The sequence below is a fragment of the Meriones unguiculatus genome, chromosome 11, assembly GCF_030254825.1.
Source record: "Meriones unguiculatus strain TT.TT164.6M chromosome 11, Bangor_MerUng_6.1, whole genome shotgun sequence".
In the NCBI taxonomy this organism is placed as follows: Eukaryota; Metazoa; Chordata; class Mammalia; order Rodentia; family Muridae; genus Meriones; species Meriones unguiculatus.
The window spans coordinates 101,879,391-101,904,206 of NC_083359.1; the positions used below are offsets into that span (position 1 = coordinate 101,879,391).

General features: G+C 47.4%; 1 protein-coding gene across 2 annotated transcripts in view; it reads left to right on the forward strand.

The window, feature by feature from the left end:
* The window catches only part of Susd4 (sushi domain containing 4), a 119,933-nt gene that overhangs the window by 37,460 nt on the left and 57,657 nt on the right, over positions 1 to 24,816 (forward strand). For both annotated transcript variants that reach the window (XM_060364851.1, XM_021633632.2), the window contains exon 3: positions 24,191 to 24,403. In XM_060364851.1, the coding sequence (XP_060220834.1) occupies positions 24,191 to 24,403 (213 nt within the window). The remainder of the gene's footprint in view (positions 1 to 24,190; positions 24,404 to 24,816) is intronic.

Consider the following 24,816-nt stretch of genomic DNA (forward strand, 5'->3'; position numbering starts at 1 on the left):
TTCAATTCCTAGTATCTCCAGAAATTAAAAATAAGATATGTATTTCATCCAAGCAATGCTTTTCAAATGATTAGGATGATTAACAAAGGAAAACTTGCGTGTAAACACAGCACCTTAGTGAATCTTTGGACAGCAACTCCACATGGCAGGCCTATGCAGATGGCACCCTACCCGGGACAACCAGGCAGCCAAAGAGTCTGCTCTTCATGCTTGGCTGGATATGGAGATGCCTGTTTGCAAATGCATGAGTTTCCTGGGTTGGCAATGGGCCCACTGTGGCCTTGTTCCCTGGTTGAGTTACCAGAACCATGAGTAGGGTGCTAATAGTACAGAAACACCTCAGTAGAACCTGGGACCATTTTCCCCAAGCTCTGGCAACCTCATGACCCCAGGCGGTGAGTTCACAAAGTCACAGTGGAACAATATAAAAGGAAAGCCACTTTCTCTTCTTCTCTTCTGGAGATGTATGAAGTCATAGGATCTGGTCTAGAGGAAGTGTACAGAGATGGATGTGAATTAGTCTTGCCTAGAACTTTGTAGATTAACTTGTAGATTAACCGTAACTTCCAAAGTAATCGCTCTTGTCCTTTCAGGATATTTGTTTTAGAGTTATGTCTCCTCTCTGTCTCTATCTCTGTCTGTCTCTATCTCTTTGTTTCTGTCTCTGTTTATCTCTGTGTATCTCTGTCTCTGTATCTCTCTCTCTCTGTGTCTCTCTCAGTGATGGAGATAGAAGCCAAGTTTTACACATGTTAACCAGGCATTCTGCCCCTGAATTATACCCCCAACCCAAGAGTCATGGATTTTCTGACTTTTTTCCTCATGACAAAATTCAATTAAATGATGATGCTTTTTGGGAATTCTTTTGTTTTGAATTCGTTTGTTCAGTTACTCAATTAAGTAAAGACCTTGGCACAGGAGAGGGTTTTCTTCCCTTTGGAGGAAGACAAGAAAGAAGGGATGGGAAAGCCAGGTCACAGAATAGATGCTCCAGGTCTGCGTGGCTGCAGAAATCACTCATAATTTGGATACCTGGGTTCCTTTTACCTCTTGGATAGGTGAGGGTTGAAGAGTCACTGGCTGGTGCCAGCTGCATGATGGAGAAGGTGTCATAGAGACACACAAAAAGAGCGCCACACTGGCACTCAGGGCACTAGTTCTGGACTACGAGTCCACTTGCTGGCTGTCCCCTGGAGCCCCCTCAGCCTTCTTATCGAAGAGCTGATGCAGCTGGCATTTGACCCTGCTGGATATGGGAGGTGGGACCTATGTGGGCCGGGAGGGAGGAAGAGAGAGGGGGGTTCTGTGCATTGTCGGGTCTGCAGGGAAGAGAGACAAAGTACAGCTGTGCTCTATTGATCCTGCAGTTCTAGAGAGGTGGCAGTTTCTGTGGAAGTCAATTCTTCATTAGCTGAGCTTTAAAGATACATTTTGAAAATAGCCACTTTGGATGATAGTCCTCCCAAAGTATGCATTTCTCTTTCCTCCCTCCCTTTCTTCTGGGTGGTTTGTTTTGTTGTTTGAGATGGGGGGTCTCATTACATAGCTTAGTATAATGTGAGGTCATGAATCTCCTGCTTCAGCTTCCTACCTGCAGCTCCTGCTGTTGTGTCTGGTCTGTACTTGTGTGTGTGTGTGAGTGAGTGTGTGTGAGTGTGTGTGTGTGTGTGTGTGTGTGTGTGTGTGAGTGTGTGTGTGTGTGGTGTGTGAGTGTGTGTGTGTGTACATCTATATAGAGGGTGCATGCTCTTGTGTATATACGTGCAGAGGTCAGAGACCTATATCTTATGTCTTCTCCATCACTCTTCATCTTATTTTTTTTTTTAAAGATAGGATCTCTTATCGAAGCTGGAACTTACCATTTTGGCTAGATTGCCTGGCTAGTGAGCTCCAGGGATCCTCCTGCCTCTGTTCCTCCAGTGCTCAGGTTATAGGGGTACATGGTCCCTCAGGATTTCATAGTAAGCACTTTACTTACTGAACTCCCCAACCCTTACTCCATCCCCAGCTCCTGCTTTCATAAGAAAAATCTTGAACAGTCACTGTTCTGGTGATTCTGGAGGTCTGTGGCAGCCCAGCAGCCCAGGCCCACATATCGGCTCACCTCCTGCCTTTTATTGTCTTTGTGTCTGTGTTCCTGTTTTCTTTACCGCCTGTTAGCCGTCACTTGCTCTCTCTACACCTTGCTCTTTACCTTCTCGTGCATCTACTGCATGGACACCGTGAGCCAGAGACAGGGCTTGGAGGGTGGAGGGGCACACCGCGCTCGGGTTTCCAAAAGCGTTCTTTACTGCCCATGGATTTTCATGCGGTGCCGGAGCCGCACACTCACGGGTGGTGAAAGACCCCTGTGTGTGCTTCCCTTCTCTTTAATCTACTGCTGCACTTCAGCGTAGCCGTTCTCCTAAATATTTGGGAAATTAATTCCAAGTTTAGACCTCCGTGTTCGTTCGTTCTTTCTTTTCTTTTCTTCCTTTATTTTGTGTATGTACCAGAGCATTTGTTTGGAAGTCAGAGGACAACTCTGGGATTTGGTCCTCACCTTCCACCTCATATCTCTTGTTTCTGCTATTCTTCAGCATCCTTAAGCTAGTTGGCCCTCAAACTTCCAGTGGATTGTCCTGTCTCTGCCTCCCATGTCTTCAATGGAAGGCAGGGGTTATGAGTACATGGCATTGCATCAGGCTTCTTGAGGCTTCTGGGGACTGAGATAAGGCTGTCAGTCCTGTAGCCCTGGCTTAGCACTCCCCCTCCCCCCAGCCATCTCCCAAGCCTGTTCCTCTCCCACCTACTTTCCCTATTCCAATCCTTTCCTCCTTACACCCTTCCTCTTGTCCTTTCCCTCCCTTCCTTTTCCCCTCCCCTTTTTTCATTCTGTACCCCTCCTTTCTTTCCTCTCTTTCATCTTCCTCACCTCATTCTGAGGATCAGCCCCAAGGACGGGAGGGACAGACAAATGGTGCTGCCCTCAGCCATCTCCCAAAGCTGAGGGTGGCAGGGCTGTTCCTCCTCTGCCTCTGTGACAGCCTTTCTGTGTCACCTCCTCCTCTGTGGCTTCCCTTGTGCCATGCTCCTCCCTCCCCCTGGGGGATGGAGTGGGGCAGCTGTAATTATGTCAAGGCTGCAGGGAACACAGTGAGAGGGGAATGAAACATACATCTGTTTAATATTTTCAAAATATCATTCCAGTTGCATAAACATAAATAAAACATGGACTCTGCCCATGAAAAACTTCCTCCTGTCAAGGAGACAGATTCATGAGCAGCACTTTGCGAATGGCTCAGTAGACACCCCGCTTCACTGCAGTCCCCCACTTCTTGCTCTTCCTGTACATGCTTGCGTATGCAACACTCTCTCAAGCCAGCTGCTCCTCTAGCCTCCTCCATGATGGCACTGGTGGCCTCTATCCCTTGTCACAGTTAACTTGTACACAGATTTTTTTTTTTTTTTTTTTTTAGCTCCTAGCACAAAAGAGCTTTGTCAGGTTTGTAGCATGGAGCACAATGTTCAAAATTCATTAATTAAAAATATATATATAACCAACAAGGTGCTTAGACTTTTCCCGACCCTGAAGTTACCTGGATGAGGCCTGTGAACTCTCAGACGCATTCCAGTGGAAGGCCCTCAGTGGAACCTGAAAGGTCTATGAACTGAGCTGAGGCACACAAAAACAAGTCCTCTTTTTATGTTCGTGAGTCTCTAATGAAATTCAGCATTTCCTTAACTTGGGAGTCATCTGAGAAGCCTCCCTGTGGCCTTGCCACCAACAGAAAGCAAGATGCTTTCAAATGTGCCTACAGTTGTCAGTATTTCCAAATATCATTCTATTCATCAGTGCTTTTAAGTTAGGGGAATTCTTGCGTGCGACAGTAGGTCTTATTTGATGTGTTAATAAAGAGGCACATATATCCCACATCACAGATCTGTTTGAGTATTTTGATAACTGTATTTCAGCATGATGAGTCTTTGCTGTAATGCTGTGCATCGGAAGACATTGTTTTACATGAGAGTTCACGTACTACCAGTGGGTCCCATTACCCAAAAGGTTTAGAACATCTCTGAAAGGCCAGTGCTTGAATAACCCTATTGATGTGGCAAGATCCAGGCCTTGGGCCTTGTAATAAGAACAGGGTGTTAGGGAGGCTGACGCCTGATGTCCGCAGAGCTCAAACAAGTCTCCACAGAAGCGATCCAGGGTCCTCAGCAACCACAATGGCAATCGTCAGTGTGTGTTGATGTCTTTGTCCCTGGCATGGATCTAAAAGCTGTAAGCTCACCATCCCACAGCTCCTAACAGCCTCATGAGGTGGGTGCTGGACCCAGGAGGCTAGCACTCACATCTTACTGATGAGGAGCCGGAGGTGAATTGACTTGCTAAGAGCCATGCAGGTAGACACTGGCTGACTCAGGATTGCATGTAGTGGAATGGTTTTTGTTGCTGTTGTTGTTGTTTGTTTGTTTTTCTCTGCTTCCCCAAGAATGGAGGCAAAGCAGGAAGGAACACTTGGGGTTGTTGGCTGTGCCTGGCAGAGCTTGTGTCTGCTTTTCCCTGGCCATGTATGACAGTGTTTACTTCACTGAGTGGGCAAGATTGTGGGGTTGGGCAACGGTCTGATCAGAGGAGAGAGGACTATTTCAGAAATGCACTTAGGAACACCAGGTTCCTTTATCCCAGAAAATTGAGGTGTAGGAGTTCTGGGTGCAGTCCACAGCATCAGGTCACATGGGAATGTCAGTCATCTCTTTGAAAACTTGAGAGAAATGGGCTTAGGAAAATCTAAAAACTGGCATTTAGAATCCCACAGAATGTGCACAGAAGCCTCGCTGCTTCAGAGGACTGACAGTTTGTGAGTGGCACAGTTATATGGCGCTAGGTCCAGAGCTTAGGGAGGTTACCTGTGGAGGTGAGGCTGAACCCCAGGACAGCTGTTTCTAAGCACAGGTGTGCTCCAGCGCGACAAAAAGCAGTGGAGTGCTTCCCTCTCAAGCTGGTTGAGCTGCAAGCTGGTTGAGCTGCAAGGAGCAAGAAGCCAGGTTTATCAACTTTCTCTGCTTTGTCTCTTAGGTGTTCTAGTGGTTTATGCCACTCACAGAAGATTGTGTGTGTGTGTGTGTGTGTGTGTGTGTGTGTGTGCACTCGTTCAGGTCAGGGTAAGATCTTGGGTGTTGTTTCTCAGGCACAGAACCCCCAACTTTTGTTTTCAAGACAAATCTCTTTTCTGCCTGGAACTCTCCAAGTAGCCAGACTGGTTGGCTTGTGAGCCCAGGGGGCCTGCTTCCTCTGGCCTTCCTGTGTACTGGTTTACAAGCACCTGCCACTGCTCCTGGAGTTTTAACGCGGGTCCTGGGAGTTGAACTCGGGTCACAGTGAGTTCAAGGCAAGCACTTTCCTAATTGAGCCATCTCCTCAGCCCACAAGGGATCGTTATGTCTCCACCACCTCTGTCCAGCCAGATGTTTATGGAGACCCAGGAAGCAAAGGGCACGAGCACTGATAATAAGAGCAGCTCCTGTATCCCAGCTGGATTCTGGGAACAGTCCAGTTTGGCTCACAGGCACAGCCATCCTGTTTCCACCTTTTCCCCTCTGATGATGACTTAGAAAAGGACAGTGCAGACACCACAGGGAATCTGCTGACTCCTTTAGATATGTGATATTACATTTAGAAAGAGAAATAGAGTTCCTAGAATAAATCATAAAGGGAAAATCTCTCCTGGCTGAGCAGGGACAAAGGGAAGCAGGCCGGATGCCTAAGAGATGACCACACAGAAGCGTGGCACTAGCTCCAGTGGGTCCACGTGTCTGTCTTTACCTGGCTTGGCTGAAATGAAAACAGGTATAGGAGGAGAATGATGTGCTCAGAAGTGGCAGGGCTGGATCCCAGCCCAGACCTAGTTGCCTTCAGGCCCTTGCCTTTCCCACTGCCCACCCTTCCAGGAACACTTCAGCAGTGAAAAGGGTCCGAGAATTCTGAGCATGCGGCCCTTTTGCTTTCTTTGAACGCTGGAAATGCCAGCTTCGAACTCCCTGTTCTGTCGACAAACAGAAAGTGATGGGTTAAAATTCAGCCAAGAAGGAGCACCCTAGGGAAGAAGCTGGTTGAAGAGCAGTGATGGTCCCACCTAGCACTTTTGGGTTTCTGGTGGCTGCATGCTGGCCGCTGAGTACATTGCCAGTGTGCTCTGGATGGGTGTACAAGGCAGCAGACGGAGTGTGTGGCAGGGCTGCTGGCCCAGCCTGGAGGGGTCTCAGGATGTGGGGTCGGCTGTGCACTCTGACCTCACACCGGGAAGGCTGGGTGGAAAGGGCTTTGGTAACGCTTGAACCTCTCTGCAGCCACAGCCATGTTGGTCTGGGACACTCAGCCTACTGACCTTGTGAGTAACACTGATTTGGGGATAAGAACAATCACAAAGTACTTCTGGGAATGTTGATGGAATGGGAGCTTTTAGTGAAGGCCGCTTCCTAAGTGAAATTTCAGAACAATGTTTCTCCAGAACTGGGATGAAGTCTGTGGCTTGCAGAGAGCACTGCTTGCTGGGAGGCCTTCCTCTCTCTTCCCACACCTGGCTAATTATGACCCCTCACAAGACCTTACTGATGATCCTTTGTCTTCACCAAGCCCTCACATGCCCGTGGATGACCCCCATGCTTTAGATGCTTCCCCTCCCTTCTCTGACCAGCCAGCAACTGTGCTTTAAGACCTTAAGAGATGGAGGTACGTGGTCAGAAGGACCAGCATGCCAATCCTGGCCCTGTGACCTTCAGTGAGCTCTTGGAGCCCTGTGCCACTGTTGAAAACAGTGGGGTCCGGGCAGCATAAAAAGAAGGTAAACTAGCATTTCTCTCAGCCCTGTTTCCTGACTCGGGATATAGCTGACTAGATGCCTCCAGTCCCTGCTACCATGGTTCTCCTGCCATGGTGACTGTACCCTTGAACCGTGAGCCAGAATAAACCCTTGCTTTTTACAGTTGTTTTTGGCAGGCATTTTACCACTGCAAGGATAAAACTAATGCAGATGGAAACCCTTTAAGCTGTGTTCACAGTAGTAGATAAGACGGCGTGAAGGAGCCGTGTCTTCCCCTCCTTTCTCCCTGAAGCACCCAGCCTGTGCTGGTGACGGCTTACTAGGTAAATGCAGAGGAAAATCTTTCTCCTCTCCTACCCCCCTTATTGTTTCTTGGTGCTTAGATACTTGGGAAGGCATTTTGGGTTTCTGTTACTCTTCTGTGCTGTCACTCCGCCATGCTTGTTCTTGCTCACCTCTGTGCCCTTCCACCCAGGCTGTGTTCACAGGAACTTGAGACTCTACCCAGTTTGCAAGGTAGGAAGGAGTCTCTCAGCCCTTCCAAGTCCTCCTCTTCTTGCTGTAGAATCTTCCGTGAGGTGGTTTCTGTCGGTTTCCTGAGACCTCTGGAAAGGCCTGCCATTACACACTCAGGCTTTCAAGCCAGACTGTCTGTGTCTAGCATCCCTTTCCCATGAAGTCAGGACTTCTAATCCCGGGGGTGGGTCACGTTTAATTGACATCTAGCTCTCAAAACTTAGACTCTCTTCTTAAGGCTCAGCCTCCTCAGATCTGTTCCTTCAAGTCTTTTTGGTAGTATTTTTTTAGTAGGCACACACACACACACACACACACAATGTGTCAAATGACTTTTTACCCAAAATTGGAAAAAAAAAAAAAAGAAGAAGGAAATATAACGGTGGCCCCGGGCCTCTCTCCCTCAGTTCCTTTCCCATATGAGTCTCAGAGAACAGGAACCACCCTGTGTCCTGGGAGAGAAAGTTCTCAGCTAGTAGAGAACTTGCCATATACTCTGTTCAGAGAGAGAGAGATTTCTGGAACATTTGGGAACCATCTCTCTCTGAGAACCATCTCTCTCTCTGAGAACCATCTCTCTCTGAGAACCATCTCTCTTTGAGATCTATCCGCATCATTTACCATTCACCTGCTCCCTGGCTGTGAGGACCTTAGCACTGTCGACATCTCAAAGGGCTTAAAGCTTAGATTCGCCCAGCTTCCTGCCCTGACAAATTCAGATTTTTAACCCAGAGCATTCAGGACTTAGAATATTTCATTCAATTCCCATTGCCCTGTGTTCTCCATGTTTGCCAGTCAGGAGACGGGGTTTGGGGAAATAGGAAAAGGTTGAGTAGCCAACCTGCTGTGGCAAAGCTAAGTGACAGTGGAGCAGGGTCCAAGCTTGGGTTCTAACCCAAATCCTGATCCGGATCACTGGGCCCACCTGTCTTTGTCTTCCTGCACCACTGGTCCCCAGGACCTGCAGCGTGATTGTGACACCAACAGTCAGTGCGGATTCTGCAGGCCAGGGCCCTAGGCTCAGACACCAGCTGGAAAGCTCTGGGGTTCCAGGCCACCAGCTTCTCATTTATAATGCAGCCAGCGCCTTAGCACTCTGCTCTTTGGCCCCTCCCCAACTCTTCTTACTGTATAGCTTCACTTTAGGAGGTTGCTGTGGTGGTCACCAAGTGGCAAAAGTTCCCATGTTCCTAAGGTGAAAATGACCTAGAAATAATTGTTTGGGTTTTTTGTTGCTTCAGTTTTTATTTTTCTCCCTTTTCTCGGCTGTCACTTCCCTGGCTCATGAGTAACACTGCGAGTAAAGACAGAGAAAATGGAGTGATTTTCTTTGAGCAAGGGAAGCCAGCCTCATGGTTATAGCTTTGAGTCCAGACAGACACGTTGTCCTTGGGCCTCAGTTTACCAATGCAATTCACTTCCAATTGTATTTGAATGGGATTTCTGAATCCTCTAGGCACCTTTGGGTTCTTGTCCTGCTTCCAACCCCATGGAATGGTAATTCCAAGTCTCTGGGTTTTGTCCATTAAATAACAAGTCTCTGGAAGCTTCTGTAATTGGCTGAAGCCGATGGACCCAGCCTCGAAGCTGGGATTAGAAGCTAGGTCCTCACCCCCAGAGAGCCCCAGGGAGTGATTTAATGCAACCTTTTTGTGTGCCCTACAGAATGGAGGCCTGGGCTGCATTCAGTTCCCAGTCTATCCTATTTGCCAGCTAATGAGACAAAATTGGGCCCCGTAAAATATTAAATAGCATCTGCTTCATTTTCTTCCTATCGAACTTTGAAATTATAGCGATCTCATTTGCACGGCAGCTCAAGGTGTGGATGTGGGGGCCTGCAGGGTCCAGAGGTCCTCCACTTTAACCAAAATCATATGTTCTCTCAGATTGGCTGGGTTAAAATATTTTGAGCAACCATTCATGAACGGAACCATTAGCCACACAAATAGAGCACATGATTGCTGATCATCCTGTTGGAGGCTAATTAATAATTCTGTACAGGTGGAGGTGCCAGGACTAATATCCAGAATGAAATTATGGAATGAATGGAGCTCCCAGAAAATTAGCATACTGCTGAATGCTAGGGTATGATGTTCTGTAGCCTTTCAGCAGGAGGATGACACAGACAGAAACCTTATTTTCACCTGCGTCCGTCCTACACATCCTCCTGTTTTGTTTTCTGGCCTATAATGATAGTGGAGCCTGCATTTTGACACCAGAGAAAAGAGGGCTTATTTGTGTCAGAGGTTTGGGGAATTTTTTTTTTTTTTGAAAGAAAAACATAACAGAAAAAAAATGTTGAATATATATTTCCGAGCAAACAAGAATCTATTTGCAGTTTTCCCCCTTGCATTCATCTTAATTTATTCTGGTGTGTGACTGCTCAGGCACCCCACCTCCACGACAGCCGAGACACACCATTTCAACCACGAATCTGGACCAAAATCTGCAAGTAGAGAGGACTGATGTTTCAGTGCCCTTTAGTGGCATTTGTTTGTTTACGTATTTGAAGAGAAGCTGCTCCAGGGCAGCCAGGCTACCGGAGAGAACACCTGACGTCATTTGTAGCCTCGTCCCCCATTATCCGGACCCCAGGTACTATTTCAGCTAACACCACAGCAAAGGCTATTTGTTTGGGGGAACTAGAGGTATTTCATCTCCCTGTTTCTGATTTATCTCCGTTCTTGGGAATCTCCGCCGACAGCATATTTATAACGCAGTGTTTAGGAAATTAAGTGGCTTCAGATATCGTGCAGCGGTTCATTATCAGCCCCCACCAGGCGGCTGCTCTTTCCTCAGATCCATCTGTGCTGTCCCTCTCTGAGTCTCCTGGTCCCCACCCAGCACTATTTATTCTCAGCATGCAGGCGACCCTTGTGGAGAGGAGGGCTATAAAGCACCCAGCTGCGTTCTGAATGTCACAGCCCTTCTCCCAGAGCTGCAGCCCTTCAGTGTCCTGGGCGGCTCAGAGACGGCGCTGCTCCGAGGCAGGGAGATGATTTAGGGGAGCCACTAAAAGGACATTATGTTATTTGCAGGCGCCTCTGTGGAATTTAATACCCTGCAGACTGGCTCTGGGCCTCTGCTGTATACCCCTGCAGTGACTGGCTGCTTCGTCATGTTTGGGGCCCTGAGGACTGTGTGTATCTGTAGATTCCCACATTTCTTACCCACCCCCAGTCTTGTGGTGTGAAGTTCATTAAAAATTAGCATTTACCTCTTGATTATAACTGTTCATTGTAAACGGTGTGAATAACTTAGAGATGTATGAAAAATAGAAAAATCACCAGTGGTCTTTTGCTTTATTTTTCATATATGTTACATCTTCTTTCCACATTAAAAAAAAAAAAAAAGACTCTAGGCCAGCAAGATAGCTGGATGGGTAAAAGCTTTCTATCAAGCCCAGACATCTGAGTTCAATCCCAAGACCCACACAGTGGAAGGAAAGAACTGACTTCTACAGATTGTCCTCTGACCTCCATTTGTATGCTATGGTGAGTGTGTGTGTGTGTGTGCGCGCGCGCTCATGTGTGCACACATACACACCTGCATATGCAAAACTAAATAAATAAACATAAATATAAAATATTTATATAAAATGAAAAAATTGTAAAAATTTAAAATCCTGCCATGTATTGCTTGGGGTAGTTGATATAAATACAGGACATTTCCCTGTAGCCGCTAACATTTGGTGATCAGAAGCTCTTCAAAAGCACGTTTAATGGTTTCAGAACGTTGCATCCCATAAACAGCTCAGCTTCTTGTACCGGTGCTACTGGGGAACTTGTGTCAGACCCACATGTTTGGGAACCAGGGTGGTAGGAAATTTTATACAAGGATTTCCAGTTTTAAAAACAATACTGGGCACCCACGCCAGGCTGGAGCTCAAGTCCCACACCACAGCTGTTGTTGTGTAAGGAGTACTGCACCAGCTCCCAGGGCTGGCTCTTACATGTAGTCTGCGGTCGCTGGCCTGCGTGGCTAAAAGCACTGCCCAGAGCTGTCTTGCCTAATGAGGGGAGTGGCCTTACAGGCCACGGGACTTGGTGGAAAATAAAATGGGCAACACTCGAGAATGGCCAACAGTGGGTCACCAGTGAGGCCCACTTGCTAGACTGGACACGCTCTAGAACCATCCTAAAAGCCAGACCTAGATGCAGAGCTCTAGTGCAGTTCATACAACACTCAGTAAGCCTCAGGGGTCACATGTAAGAAACCAGGTCACCCAAGTTGAGTAAAAGACAGAATAAAGTTAGTCAGCTCTGCATGGACATGAGAAAGCTTGTCCCAAAGGATTAGTCCCTCAACAGATGACTTCTTGTCCTTCAGCCCAGACCCCAAGCATTCTAGAATCTATATTTCCTTCTCCCTGTTAACAGCAAACATCCATATCATGAATGAGGCTCCAGGTAGCAACCATGAGAAACTTGCTATTACTATATTTCTCTGAATCACGCATAATCCAGCCAGCAAGTTGGGCTGTGCTCTTCTGGGAAGTCTTAGGAAGCCCTTCTGTTGCTCTTCCTGTGCCCCCTTCCCCAGTTTTGAGTATTCTTCAAACGCCGGAACTGACCCCACATAAGCTCCATGGTTCTAATTTCCCCAGCTCCCACTGTGCTGGCCACTTAGCTGCTCCAGCTTTCTTCTACTTACAAAATCTACTAGCACCTGCCAGACATACTTCTCAGCACACAGTACAAAGGGAGCAAGGAAAGGGGCAGATCTGTAGGAGTGGTGCAGGCATCTTCAGAGGCGTTAGGGATGGCCTGTGTGCAGCAGCTCTCTTTATTTTGGTTTTTGCCTTGAACCGGTGTTGATCGGTTGCAGCAAGGTCTGTTTCGTTTTTTGTTTGTTTGTTTTGTTTCTAATGTTTTACCCTGTGGTGCTTTCACATAATTTGTCACAAGAGGAAGAGGCACAGTTCCTTTTATGCATCAGAAGAATAATATTCGCCATAGTTTTATAGCCAAAACAGAGCCTCAGGTCTCTTGAAATGAACCCTTCTAGCTGTCCTCCCTTGGATGTCCTTGTATTTCCCCCTTATTTCTGTGTCACCCTTCCTATCTCACGGCTGCTGTCTTCCTGGACATTTGGCGCTCGTTGAAGATGCGGCGGCTCCAGGTGGGGATACCCACACGGCAGCGGGCACACGGAGATGTGTTCTGCTGTCCCTGGAGAAGGGCTGTGGATGCAGGTCTGTCCCCGGGTTGTAGTCTTTTCTCTTCGGAGCTGGACGAGCTTACACATCTTGTTTCTGTTTTTAAACAAGGACAGTTCTTTATATGAGGTCTGAGATGACTTCCTGCGTACTTTCTGTTTATATCTACTGGCCTATTGTGTAGTTTTCAGAATTATTTTATCAAGACTTAAATAGCCTAAGAGGGAGACAGGCAATAAAACCCCTAACTTAGAGTACATTATCTAAATAAATTACCCCTCCGTGTTCCAATAAGAGATGTGTTGCCATGCAGCCCTGTAACTGATTAAGGGACAGTGATCTAATGACTGTTCCTTCAGCCCAGAACCACTGAATCAAAGGGGGTGGCATTAATGGGGAGGTCTTGGCAAGTTTTGATGATAAATTTGCCTAGGTGGCAGAATAATTTCCTCCAGCTTATCATCCTGAAAGAAAACAAAGTAGAGGAGAGATAGCTCAGCAGTTAAGAACACTTGTTGCTCTCCTGGTGGACCTGGGTTCAATTCCCAGCACCCACATGGCATCTCGCATCCGTGTGTTACTCTGCTTTCAGGGGACCCAGCACAGACACCCTCTTCTGGCCTCCTCAGACACCAGGCATGCACACGACATACAAGTACACATAAACACACAATGGCATAATACACATAGAATTTTTAAAGAAAATGAAGTTAAAAAGTAAATAAAAGAGATTCCTCCTCTCATACTTGCATGCTTGGGCGTTTCGTGTTGAGGATCACCGCCACTGGGCGGCCTGGGCTGAGAGAGGGTGGTTGTTGTCTCGCACATGCTGTGGTGGATGCTCTATTTTCTAGCTCTTGTTTCACTGTTTGGATGTTGACTGCCTCTCGAGGGCAGCTGTGTTCAGTGTCCAGCTCCTGGTACTACCTGGGGTGACGCGCTGGAACCCTAAAGAAGTGGGACCTGGTAGGCTGCAGTTAGATCACTGGACTGTACCCTCGAAGGGGGTATTGAGCTCCTGGACCCCACACTCCATTTCTCATTGTCATGACATGAGCAGCTTTTCCACTGCTTCCCATGAACACACACACACAGTATAATGACCTGCCAGTCACAGACTGGAACTTCTGAGAAGTAAGGGAACACAAGCCTTTCCTGTTTGTAATCTGATTATCTCAGGTATTTCATCACAGTAAGGGCGAGCTAATGCCCCCCTAACTCCACACACACACACACACACACACACAACACACACACACACACACACACACACGTACTTGTGCAAACACAAATCCCAAGGTCACTTGAGAGCGTAGAGATTAAAAAGCTCACCCACTGGCTTAGACTGCACTTTGTGAATGAATTGGGTGGGGGTGGGGTGCAGTTCTGCTTGAAAGTTGTTGCTGTTAACAGTTGGGCTTTCTGCAGTGACTGTGAGAGCTAATGGTATCAAACTGTTGGAGTGATCTCTTGGGGATGCCGTGGGATGAGATGAGACCATGTGTGTAAAACGCTCTGTAAACTGTGAGGCTGTGTACATGTGGGAAATGTGTTTTAGTATTGTCTGAAAGCTGTTGCTTGCAAAAAAAAGAAGTAAAATTTTAATTTTTACGAACAACATAAAACAGCCACAGGCATCCTAAGATTACATTCTAGCTTTTCTCCCTCACTCCCTCCCTCCTTTTCTCCCTCCTTCCTTTCCTTCGTTCCTTCCTTCGTTTGTTGGTTCCTTCCTTCCTTCTTCCCCATCATCCCTCTCTCTTCTCCTCTATGTCCCTCCCCTAGTCCACTGATAGGGGAGGTCCTCCTCCCCTTCTATCTGACCTTAGCCTATCAGGCATCATCAGAACTGTCTGGATCCTTTCTCTGTGGCCTAGGAAGGAATTGTCTTCTGGGCTGTGTTGGTCTTAATGCTGTGGCCCTTTCATACAGTTCCTCATGTTGTGGTGACCTCAACCATAAATTTCTTTTCACTTCTATTTCATAACTGTAACTTAGTTACTTTTATGATCATAATGTAAATATGTGTGTTTTCTGAAGGTCTTAGGTGGCCCCTGTGAAAGGATCATTTGAACCCACAGGCAGGGAGTCGAGGTCTAAGCTCTTATATTCTGGGAGACCATTACCTATGCTTACCAAGAAGAGACTGGAAGGCAGTGGCTCCTCTGCTAGAGAGCTAGCTTAGCTCGCAGGAGGCTCTGGATGTGGTCCCCAGCACCTCGTAAGTCGGTTCAATAGTCCACACTTATCATGCTATCCCTTAGAACAGAGACAAGAGGAGCAGAAACTCAAGGTCATCCTGGGCTGCATATGAGGTTTAAGGCCAATCTGGACTATGTGAGACCTTGTCTCAAGGGAGGAGGAAAAGATTTTGAGAAACGGAATGGACCCAAGAAACCTTTTTCAATAAAACATTGAAACCAGGAATTACCAAGTTAGACGTCCAAGGTTAAGAGCTGGCTAGACAGGCAACCTGCATTATTCTCAGTCAGCATTTATTGAGGTGGAAAAAAAGTTATCTCTTCAACCACAGCAACCCATTCTCTAAAACTCCATCACACCTCATTCAGGTGCCCACACAACTGATTCTACAGTTTATGTCAAATACAAAATGTGCTGTCTCCTGCAGCCAGGAGAACTCCTGACTCTCCTGCTGGCCGGTGCTCAGGGCTCGCCTTGTCTTGCCTGCCGGGATGTGGATGGATAGATGCCGTTCTGTGCTGGGATGGCACAGTCTGGGACAACCGTGTTGCATCACCGGCTGAGCTCTCAATGAGCACCATCAGGAGATGGCAGTGAAAATCACATTATGAGTTAGCTTTGTGATGGGTTTTATTGGAACCGAAACCCAGTGAAAGGACTTAGGAATAATTGGGTAATCAAAGCAAATTAAATCAAGAGGGAGAAAATATCAGTTCTGGCATCAAACGGGGACAGCTCTGACATCCACATCTGTGGTCTTTATCCATTTTAATCAAGTCTAAATTATGCCATTAAGACTTATTTTTGTGATGTTTACACTTGCTCAGACACAGCAGACTTTCTATTCATCTCTGGATGTTTCTTGAAACGCTAAAACCTCCCCACTGTTTCTGGAGAAATGTCACCTAACTTGATTAGCATCCAGATACTCTTCACGCGTGCTCACTTGTGGGGTGTTGCATGTGATTTCTGGGAAATGCAATCCAGATGTTGGGCTGTCAACCCTTGCAGATGACTTTTCCATCCCCACACTCATTGTTGCCTTCAGAAAACCAGTTTAAGTGGTGTCTTGTTAGGGAGAGTCCACTAACATAAATATCCAAAGCATGCTCCCGGGTGACAGAAATATTACCACAGCAACTAGCCAGGGTTTCTCCTTCCCTTGCAGTATTTTCCAAAGGATATTCATTTTTCAGAAGAGAAACAAAAAAAATCTGTTTAGACCAACAAATGGCAGCAGTCAGTTTTCCATCCCTGATACTCTTGAAGTATGTAACTGAGAGAACACTGGATTTTGGGATGACAGATCCAGGTTCACAGGCAGCAAAAAGGGTGTAGGAACCTTATGTCTCCTTAGATGTAGCTTGGGTTTCTTTGTTGCTAAGTTTGGTCACTGTGTTCTCTCCCATTGGAAACTCTGTCCCAAGGCCCTCTCTTCTTTCGCTCCAAGCTCTTGCTGAGTACATCCCAGGATCTTGTTGTTGCTATACTTGGTTTGGTTTGGGGTTCTGTTTGCCTCGCTTGTGTCTTGTGCCCAAATCAGGAGTTGTTTTGGAGGCTGAGTGCTCACCCCAAGAGGGACCACTGGCCATCTTCCACAGGACCCAGCTACTGTCTCTGCAGAGAAGGTCACAACCCTCAGTGCACTGAATGCTGCTGGCCCTGGTATTCTCTCTGCTCTGAGCTTTGAAAGAAACTTGAATTCCTTTCCCCAGAGGTCTATGTGTGACTGTGAATGCTTTGGCCAAGGGAAGGACACTGTTAAGCTTCTGTTGTTCAAGTACAACCATCGTGTTCACAGGGGTCAGAAAGAGCAAGGATAAACTTGAGTGTCTTGAGGTGGCTCTAGGAAGCCCTGTGTTCTTTTATTTAGGAACTTGTTGAATATATATACATATATATATATATGTATATGTATATATATATATATTTACATCTCACTAAAAGTTCACAGTGGGAGGAAATAGAGAGCTTCCTTACAATACTTCCTTTATATAGAAGAAACTAAAGACACAAAGAGGTTAAGAAACTTACCCAAGCTTACAAAGCTAGAAAACCAACAAGCTTGGCTTCAGAGCACGCACTCTCACTTCACAACCTTCAGCCTTACATACAAGCCACGTCACTTCAAGTAAATACGCTGCCACCGTCCTGCTGTCGCTGTGATACTGAGCACTGTGTTTTGTCTGTCCTTTCCGGTTGTGGTCTCTGAAAGCAATGCAGAGATCAAGCAGGCACGTTTGCACAGAGCAACAACGTGCCGCACAGAGCCATCTTCATTCCCATGTAGCAGGAACTCTGACCCCTCCTTGCCTGTAGTACTTTATTTCTGAGGAGTATGTTTGTATTGAAGCCAGGGCTGAAGCTCTCTGACCCCTGATGGGGAGGCCGAGGCAGGAGGAGCTCATTTTCAAGGCCTCCCTGGGCTGCAAAGTGAGTGAGCCTAAGGCCAACCTAGATGATTCGGTGAGATCTTGTCTTAAATAAAAATGGGCCTGGGGATATGTTCTTAATGATAGCACTCTTGCCCAGCAAGGATTGCCCAGCATTATGTAGCTAGACCCTGTCTGCCCCCAGCCCGCCAAAAAAAAAAAAAAAAAGAAAAAGAGAAAAGAAAACAAGAACAAAATGAAAAACAAACCGAGCACAATTCCTGAAGGTGTGAGGGCGGTCCTGCTTCCTGCTTTTGGTTGGATGACGACCTCTCAGCACCCACCTCTCCCCAGCTCAGCATTGTTTGTTGACAGAATAAATAATATAAAAGCAACATAATTTTCCTTCTTTATCTCTCTTCTTTAAAAACGCTTTTCTCCCTTCTTCTTTCTTCTTAAAACCAAAGCTGAAATTTTGCCAGACATGGAAATTACTTGTCCCGGAACACAGGAGGCCAAGAAGCACTTAATAATCTTATCATGGAAATGTGTCCAAGAGACTCTTTATACAGCAAGTCACATCTTCCCAGCCATCGTCCTTGTCATTCTAACTGTGTGCCTCTGTCTTCCGCCCCGTCTGTCAGGAGCTGCTCCTGGAGACCTCGCCTCTCCTTGGTGAGGTCTCCCCAGGTCTCTGCAGAGGGTCTGGTTTGGGCCCAGCTCCTTCTCATTGAAATGGGTTCTGAATTGGGCATTCCTGATGCTAGGGAAGGTAGTCTCCTGGATGTCAGGACCTGGCCTTGGCTCAGGACAGACTTCCTGATCATGGAGAGCCTCTATGGAGACTGACTCTCGGGAAACCGCCAACAGTGTGTGTGCAGCTGGGAACTTTAGAAAAGGGCTGGGGGTGGGGGACAGGGCAGAGCCGGGATAGCCTGGATGTGTCATCCGTGTGGCATGGCAGGTGCTCCTGTGTCAGTAAACCGCCCATGTCCAGGAGCGTTGGGTTTTTGAATGTTGGCATGAGAGGCCGGGCCTCATGGGCATACTAGCTGTAACTTAATGTCATCTCTTTGATGTTGTCCCTCTCTTCTTCCCTTGTGGGTCCTGTGGCATAGACACATACCAGCTCAAGTGGTTTATGGACAATGATCTAATCCCGGAAAAGACAGGATGTCAATACGTGTGTGTGCATTGAGAAAAATAAGTCCAGGTTGTTCTGAGGGTGTGGGAGCTTTGGGGTAGGGGAAACTGAGGATGGTATGAGGGGGGAAGGAGTGTGTCGCCCTCACCCACAGGCCCCGGGGCAGCATGACTCATTTCAGTGCCTGAATAAACTTGCAGAGCTTTAAACCACCAAAAGGCGTTCTGCAGATTTTTCTCCATGGGATACAGGGTGTCTGTCCTGGTGCAATTTTTTTTTTTCTTGAAGCACAGAGACAGTTTCCTGTTCTGGTTGTTTCTAAGCAGTTTTGTCCACGTGTTGCACTGAAAAGCATTTGGTACTGGGGGAAAAGCAAGCTCTCTCCTATGGGAAGGTGTGGAGGGAAACGCTTGGGTGCCCAGGACACCCCTGCAAGCCCACCACGTGTTCCTCTGCCTTTCTGAAGCTTGAAGGTAAGATGCTATTCAGTCTGTGGGGCTTCCTCTGTCTTGTACAGCCATCATTTGGGATTAGGCTCTGTTATCCCCAAGGATACCCTCATCACCAGAAGTAGACTATGGACCCCTGCTATGGCCAGGAGATGTTGGATGGCTTACTTTCTGGATTCTTAGATGTTCTGGTGACAAGCCAGGTTCCCACTGAGAGGGTGTGATAAAGGCTCAGCTTTGGGGAACCCATGAGGGTTGTGTGGCACACAGTTATCAAAGAGCCCAGTGCTGTGTTTGTTCAGCCCTGTTTTAATATACAGGATTCACAAGCATTTAAGAGGTTGTCAGAAAGGTCTGAGTCATTTACAAGCTAAAGTTTGATGGGGGAAAAGCTGAGCTGAGACAGCACCATCAGGGGTACTGGATTGAGTCAGAAGCTTTGGGTCTGAGTTACACTCTCAGCTACCAGAGCGACTGCACCAATCCTTTAGCCTTACACCCCTAGCCACAGAGTCAGACCAGTGACCTTGCAGGCGATTTGAAGGTTAACTGAGTCTCCAGTACGTGCTTCGAGTGGGAGCAAGGCTTGGGCGTTGCTCTTAGTTTTATTTAATACCTGAGAAGATATCTGTTTAAACATTTGCAGGTATGGCTCCTTCTTGCTTGCCCAATACCCTCTCAGTAAAGAAAGGCATACAAAATCAATTTTTGTGTCTCTATCCTGTTTCTTCCCCTATAGACCTATAGAGCAGTTTACAAAGAAATGGAAACCCAGCCCTGGCTCTAAATTGATTTGGCTACATTTGATACACTCTTCCTTTCTAGAATATGACTTTTCAGCTGTAATAGCCCAAAAGATTGCTTTTCACACCTCTTTCGTTTTTATGATCCTTTTCAAAGACTTCTTATGTTGTTCACAGTAGAAATGTCGACTGGATTTCTGCAGTCTCAGAAGTAACCAAGCCAGAAGTGTCAAGACCTCATCATCAGACGGAGGGCCTGATGCATTTCTTTGTGTGAGAAGATAAGGGGCTCCCAATCCCTGTTACTCATGCGGATTTGGGTTCAGAGAAAAGAAAAATATGGAATCCTGGCATCTTCTGGAACCAGAGTCTAAATTACAGCTGTGTCTTTGGCTTGATCTGGGCTCACGGCAACAGGAAAACTGGCACCAGAGCTGGTGGTGCTGACACCCAAAGGGGAGGTACAGGCTCAGAGCAGCCAGCAGTCCTGCAGGCATCAGAGCACACTGTCCGGCTGGGTTGCCCAGTCCCTAGGGTTCAGGCATTAATCCCATTCAGTGAACCAGTTGTCTATCTGAACTCAAAGATCTGGAGAGAAGTGGCCTTTCAAAGCAGGCATGGTCGCCATCGCTGTTATTTACCTGTTAGAAGTGTCTAAGCACGTAGAAGCCTCTGAGTCCGGGTACTGCAGAAAAACAGAACTAATAGAATTAGCATCAGTCTATATGTCCATTCACCCACCTGTCTCCCCATCCATCATCTGTATCTCCTAGGGACCCAGGAGAGCTAGTGATGCAAGTCCTGAGCTGAGTCTTGGTCCAAAAGCAGAGGACCACTATTACAGCTTGAAGAATAGAAGCTAGGGAGAACAAAATCTTTCCTATTCCTCTTTCTTTCTCCATCCAGGCCTGTAACATGAAAGCATCCACCTTACACTGACAGGGCAAGCCACTCAGCTTGGTCCTCCGCGTCTCAGGTTGATCCCTCCCAGAAAAAATGACACAGCAATCCCTATTCAATGGGACTAATATCTGGGCACCTATATCCCAGCCTAGGCCATGCCTGAGTGTGTCTTGCATACACATGTACTGTAGAGTGACTATAGCAGGAATGGCCAAGGAGGCTGCTGCTGAGGTTTGTTTGAAATGGAGCACTCTCCCCTCCTCCTCTCCTCCACTTTCCCCTCCTCCTCCAACTCCCCCAAAAAACAAACATGTCAGAAACCACTCTGGGAACTCATTCTGCCCTCCAGGCTGTGACCACTGAGTTCCAAAGCATAAGCAGAATTTGAAGGATGGGAGGGGAGTATGTTGGGGCTTTAGGAAAGCAGATTCTTGAGAAGTGATCTGAATAGACCTGCACACAAGTTCTTTTCCACACCTCTGAATACCTACATCAGCCCACTCCTTAATGGGTCTGTTATCAGCGAGGCTGATCATCATCATTACGGAAGGACGCTATGAGAGGGCTCTGTAGAAAAATGGCCTGGGCTGGGAATTGATCCACCAAGGGATAATTTGAAACAAAGACTCCAAGATCTAGCAGGCCTAGAAAATTACCGTCTTGCTCAATGGGATTAGTTGTCCAAATAAAAAATATTTTCTCCATGCTCCGTCCTGTCTTCTGGTGGCTCTTTTTCCTGCCTGTCTCTTCTGTGACAGTGGCTGGAGCCATGGCCAGCAGCCTTACAGATCTTCAGCCCTGTGCCAGGACAAGGAACACAGCCATGCTCGCTGAGAGCAGAGAGCTGGCAGGGCTGTGCTTTACAGACAAGAAATAAGTAAAGAAAAAAAATCTGCCTCATGAGGAACTTTTCACTTTACCATTGTAATTTTCATGAAGCTCGCATCATTTTTTTATTAGCACAGTGATTTTCATGATGGATTGGGTCATTTTTCCTGATGGGTCTTCAGCCATCCCTTGAATAATCTGTCCTTCTCTGAAAGAGAACAGCTTTGTGGCCAAGGACAGGGTGTGGCCAGCTGGAGGAACTCCATAATCAGAAGCACTGATGTTTGATAGCAGGGGTGACTGGCTAAAATCCATGTATTGGGGAGCACAGATTCCCAAGGCAAGGCATACAAAGACCTGTCCTGTCCCTGTATTGACAGGCTAGGACATTTGGGGTTGGAGAAACTTAAGGAGTTGGGTGTGGTGGTGCACACCTTTAACTCTAGAACTCGGAAGGCAGAATCAGGCAAATCTTTGAGGGTTTGAAGTCATCCTGGTCTACATAGCAAGTTCAAGGCCAACCAGGGCCACATAATGTGATCCTGTTTCCAAGAAAGGAAAAAAAAAAAAAAAGGAAGAAATGAAAGAAAGAAGATTAAGGCTCATATTCCACAAGAAAGTGAGAGAGAGGTGAGAGTGCTGCAGAAAGTGTTTTACATCTCCTTGTCTGAGAAGTGTGAGGGCTTCCGGCCACTGCTAGCACTGCCTGGTGGTGAGGAGGGGTGGTTGTCTAACGGGTCTAGCAGAATAGTTGGCATGCAGTTCCATCCACTCATCCATGTAACCACACACCACCCTTTACCCATCTGTCCATTCATGCATCTAGCCATTTATCCATCCACACACCTGTCTATCCACCCATCCATTCACAAATCTCCTTGTCTCCCTACCTACTCCTCTGTTCATCCATTTATCCATGTATCCATCCATCTATCCTCCCATCCATCATCCACTTATCCAGCCGTCCATTTATTCATCTGTCCATCCATTCACGCACTTAGCTACCTACCTGTCTATTGACCTATCCATCCACCTACTTATTTGTGTATCCATTTGCCTACGCACATCTAGCCATCCATCTCTACGTCCACACGGCCAATCATCTTTCACTAATGGTGCCTGTGGAAGTGGCCACCACATACAGCACACAAATGCTGGGTGTTGAGGAGATGAGGAGGGTTGAGTCTTCTGCTTAGGCTTTGAACAGATCAGACAAGGATACAGATAAGTAGACCAGCATTCCTGCTCACAGTGAGGAAAACTGAGGGTGAATCCAGGCTATCCTGATGGGAAGAAACGCCTTCTGTGTATATTATAAAGAGGCCTGCATTGTGGGAAACATCCTTCCCTCATCCGAGGGTATAGCAAGACCTCCCTTTTGTTTCAGTGGAAGATAAATATTCCCTGCACTCCTGGGTTTAGGTCTCCTCCCTGCAAGTATCCAGGTAGCAGCAACTTACTGAAGTGTCCCCCTCTGTCATCCTCAGCTGCAGCCTTCTATTCTCCACCGTGTTTCCCTTGTTGTGTGAGATTCTTAGATCTTTGTCATTAATTTTTTTTTTTTTATTAAGGGCTGCCTCTTAACTGTGCATCCCAGGCTGACCTGGAACCCCCACATAACTCAAGCTGGCCTCAGTCTTGCAGTGATCCCCTTTCTTAGCCTCTAGAGTGCTGGGATCTCAGGCATGAGCCACTGAAACTGGCTTTCTTTTAGTATTTTAATACAATGATAGTAAAAACTCTTTCAAGGGCAGCTGCCTCTTGTGTTCTGTTCATACTGGACCTCCAGAGAGAGAGAGAATTCCGTGGTTCTGCCAGTCTTCCCTCTTTAAACATCAGCAGGCTTTTTATTGTGTCCCTTAGGATGTCCAGGTAGTGGTCGCAGTGTCTTGTGTCTTCAGCCATGGGTGCTCTCTTGACCAGTAGCCGTGATGTTCATCTTCTTTTCTGGCTGGTGCGTCCACCCTCCTCAGGACTCAACTGCAGGCCTTGCAGAAGCTTCCCTGCCCTCTGGGATAGGATACTCCTCCTGTCCTTCTGTGGCCACCCCCTGACACACTTGTACACGTCCTGATAAAATTAGAGAGAGACTGGCTCCATCTGACTTACAGAGAGAGAATGACCTTTTCAAAGGGCGCGCCATGAGAATGTGCGTTCTTCCAGACTGAAGTGACGTCCTTTACCTGGGAAGCACCGGAGGGTCTAAGCTACTTTTCCTAAACGTGCCGACCTGAAGCTATCATGTACAACTTCCTTAGATGGTGTCTTGTTGCTTTGAAGCAGTATCAGACTTGCTCCTAGTTAGGGGGTAGGAGTGCGGGTGCTGTCCCCCTTCACGGTTTCCCTTCTTAGCTCTTCCCTCCCTCCACCATCCCTCATCGTCTCTGCACAGAGGGAGCTCTGACAGTGCGTTTCAGACATGCTGCCATCGCTGTGCCTCCCGTGCTGAGAGGCTTTCAGCGCAGTGACCCTGAAGGCCAGCGGGAGGGAGGGAGAGCCTCAGATAGGAACATGGGGTGAGGGCTGTCACCGACAGCTGAGGACCTTTAGCAACCCAGGGTGTTAAAGAAGAGCAGGTACCTTATGAGGCCAGCGTCCAGGCAGCAGGTAGAAGCTGGTGAATCTTAAGAAGCACCAGTCCTGGGCACTGCCCTTCTGGATCTAAGAGCAGTGCCAGTGCCGGGACCTGGATCAGTGCCGGTGCCAGCAGGTTGTGGCGGGAATAGAAGATGGCACACCAACCTCATCTGCATGGAGTTACGCAGATACTCCTGGTTCCTGATATCTGTTCAGGGAGGATTTGTGCATGGGCTTTTCTTAACTTTATAGGAAAGACAGTAGACGTCTGTGCAGGGCCTGACCATTTCCATGCCTTCCCTTTGAGGGCACTTTTGGAACCTTATGCAGACAGAAGCTGCACCTTCCTCATCCTTGGCCCCTCCTAGCCACTAGAATGCAAGCTAAGGCTCTTAGTTTTGTCCATAAGCTGGAGAGGCCCAAGACACAGAAATAAAATCCCTGGAGAAGTATTCAAGGTACCTTCTCTCTCTTTCTCTGTCAATGTAGGGTTCGATGGCCTTAACGTGTGTGCTGACCCAGGCGCCCCAGAGAACGGCTTCAGGACCCCCAGCGGAGGAGTGTTTTTTGAAAGCTCTGTGACCCGATTTCACTGCCAGGACGGATTCAAGCTGAAGGGCTCCACAAAGAGACTGTGCATGAAGCACCTGAACGGGACCCTAGGCTGGGTCCCGAGTGACAGGCCCGTCTGCGTTCAAGAAGGTAAATGGTCCGCCCCTCTGTGGAAGCCAGCCACGTGTCTCTCAGGAATGAGGCCTGTGGACACTCTGGAGGAGTCAGTCCCAGGGCTGGGCTGGTCTACACAAGGAGTCTGAATGGTCCTTTCTCTGTCAGTTACCATCCAGTCTATCACCATTTGGGCCGGTTCAAGAGAGTCCCCAGGTTATACCGGGCGGCTTGTTCTTAGGCCGGGTCAGGGCTCACTCCCGTGTCACTCAGCAAGAGTGTAAGAAATATTTTTTTGTGCAGCAGGCAGATGCTACTCAGAGTCAAACCAACTGGTACTCTTCAGGCGTTTGGTGTAGCCTGTTTGAGAAAACACTGTGACAGGGAGAGCGCATTGACTGACGAGGCAGATAGTCCTTTCTAGCGGTGACCCCGAGTCTTCTGGTGAT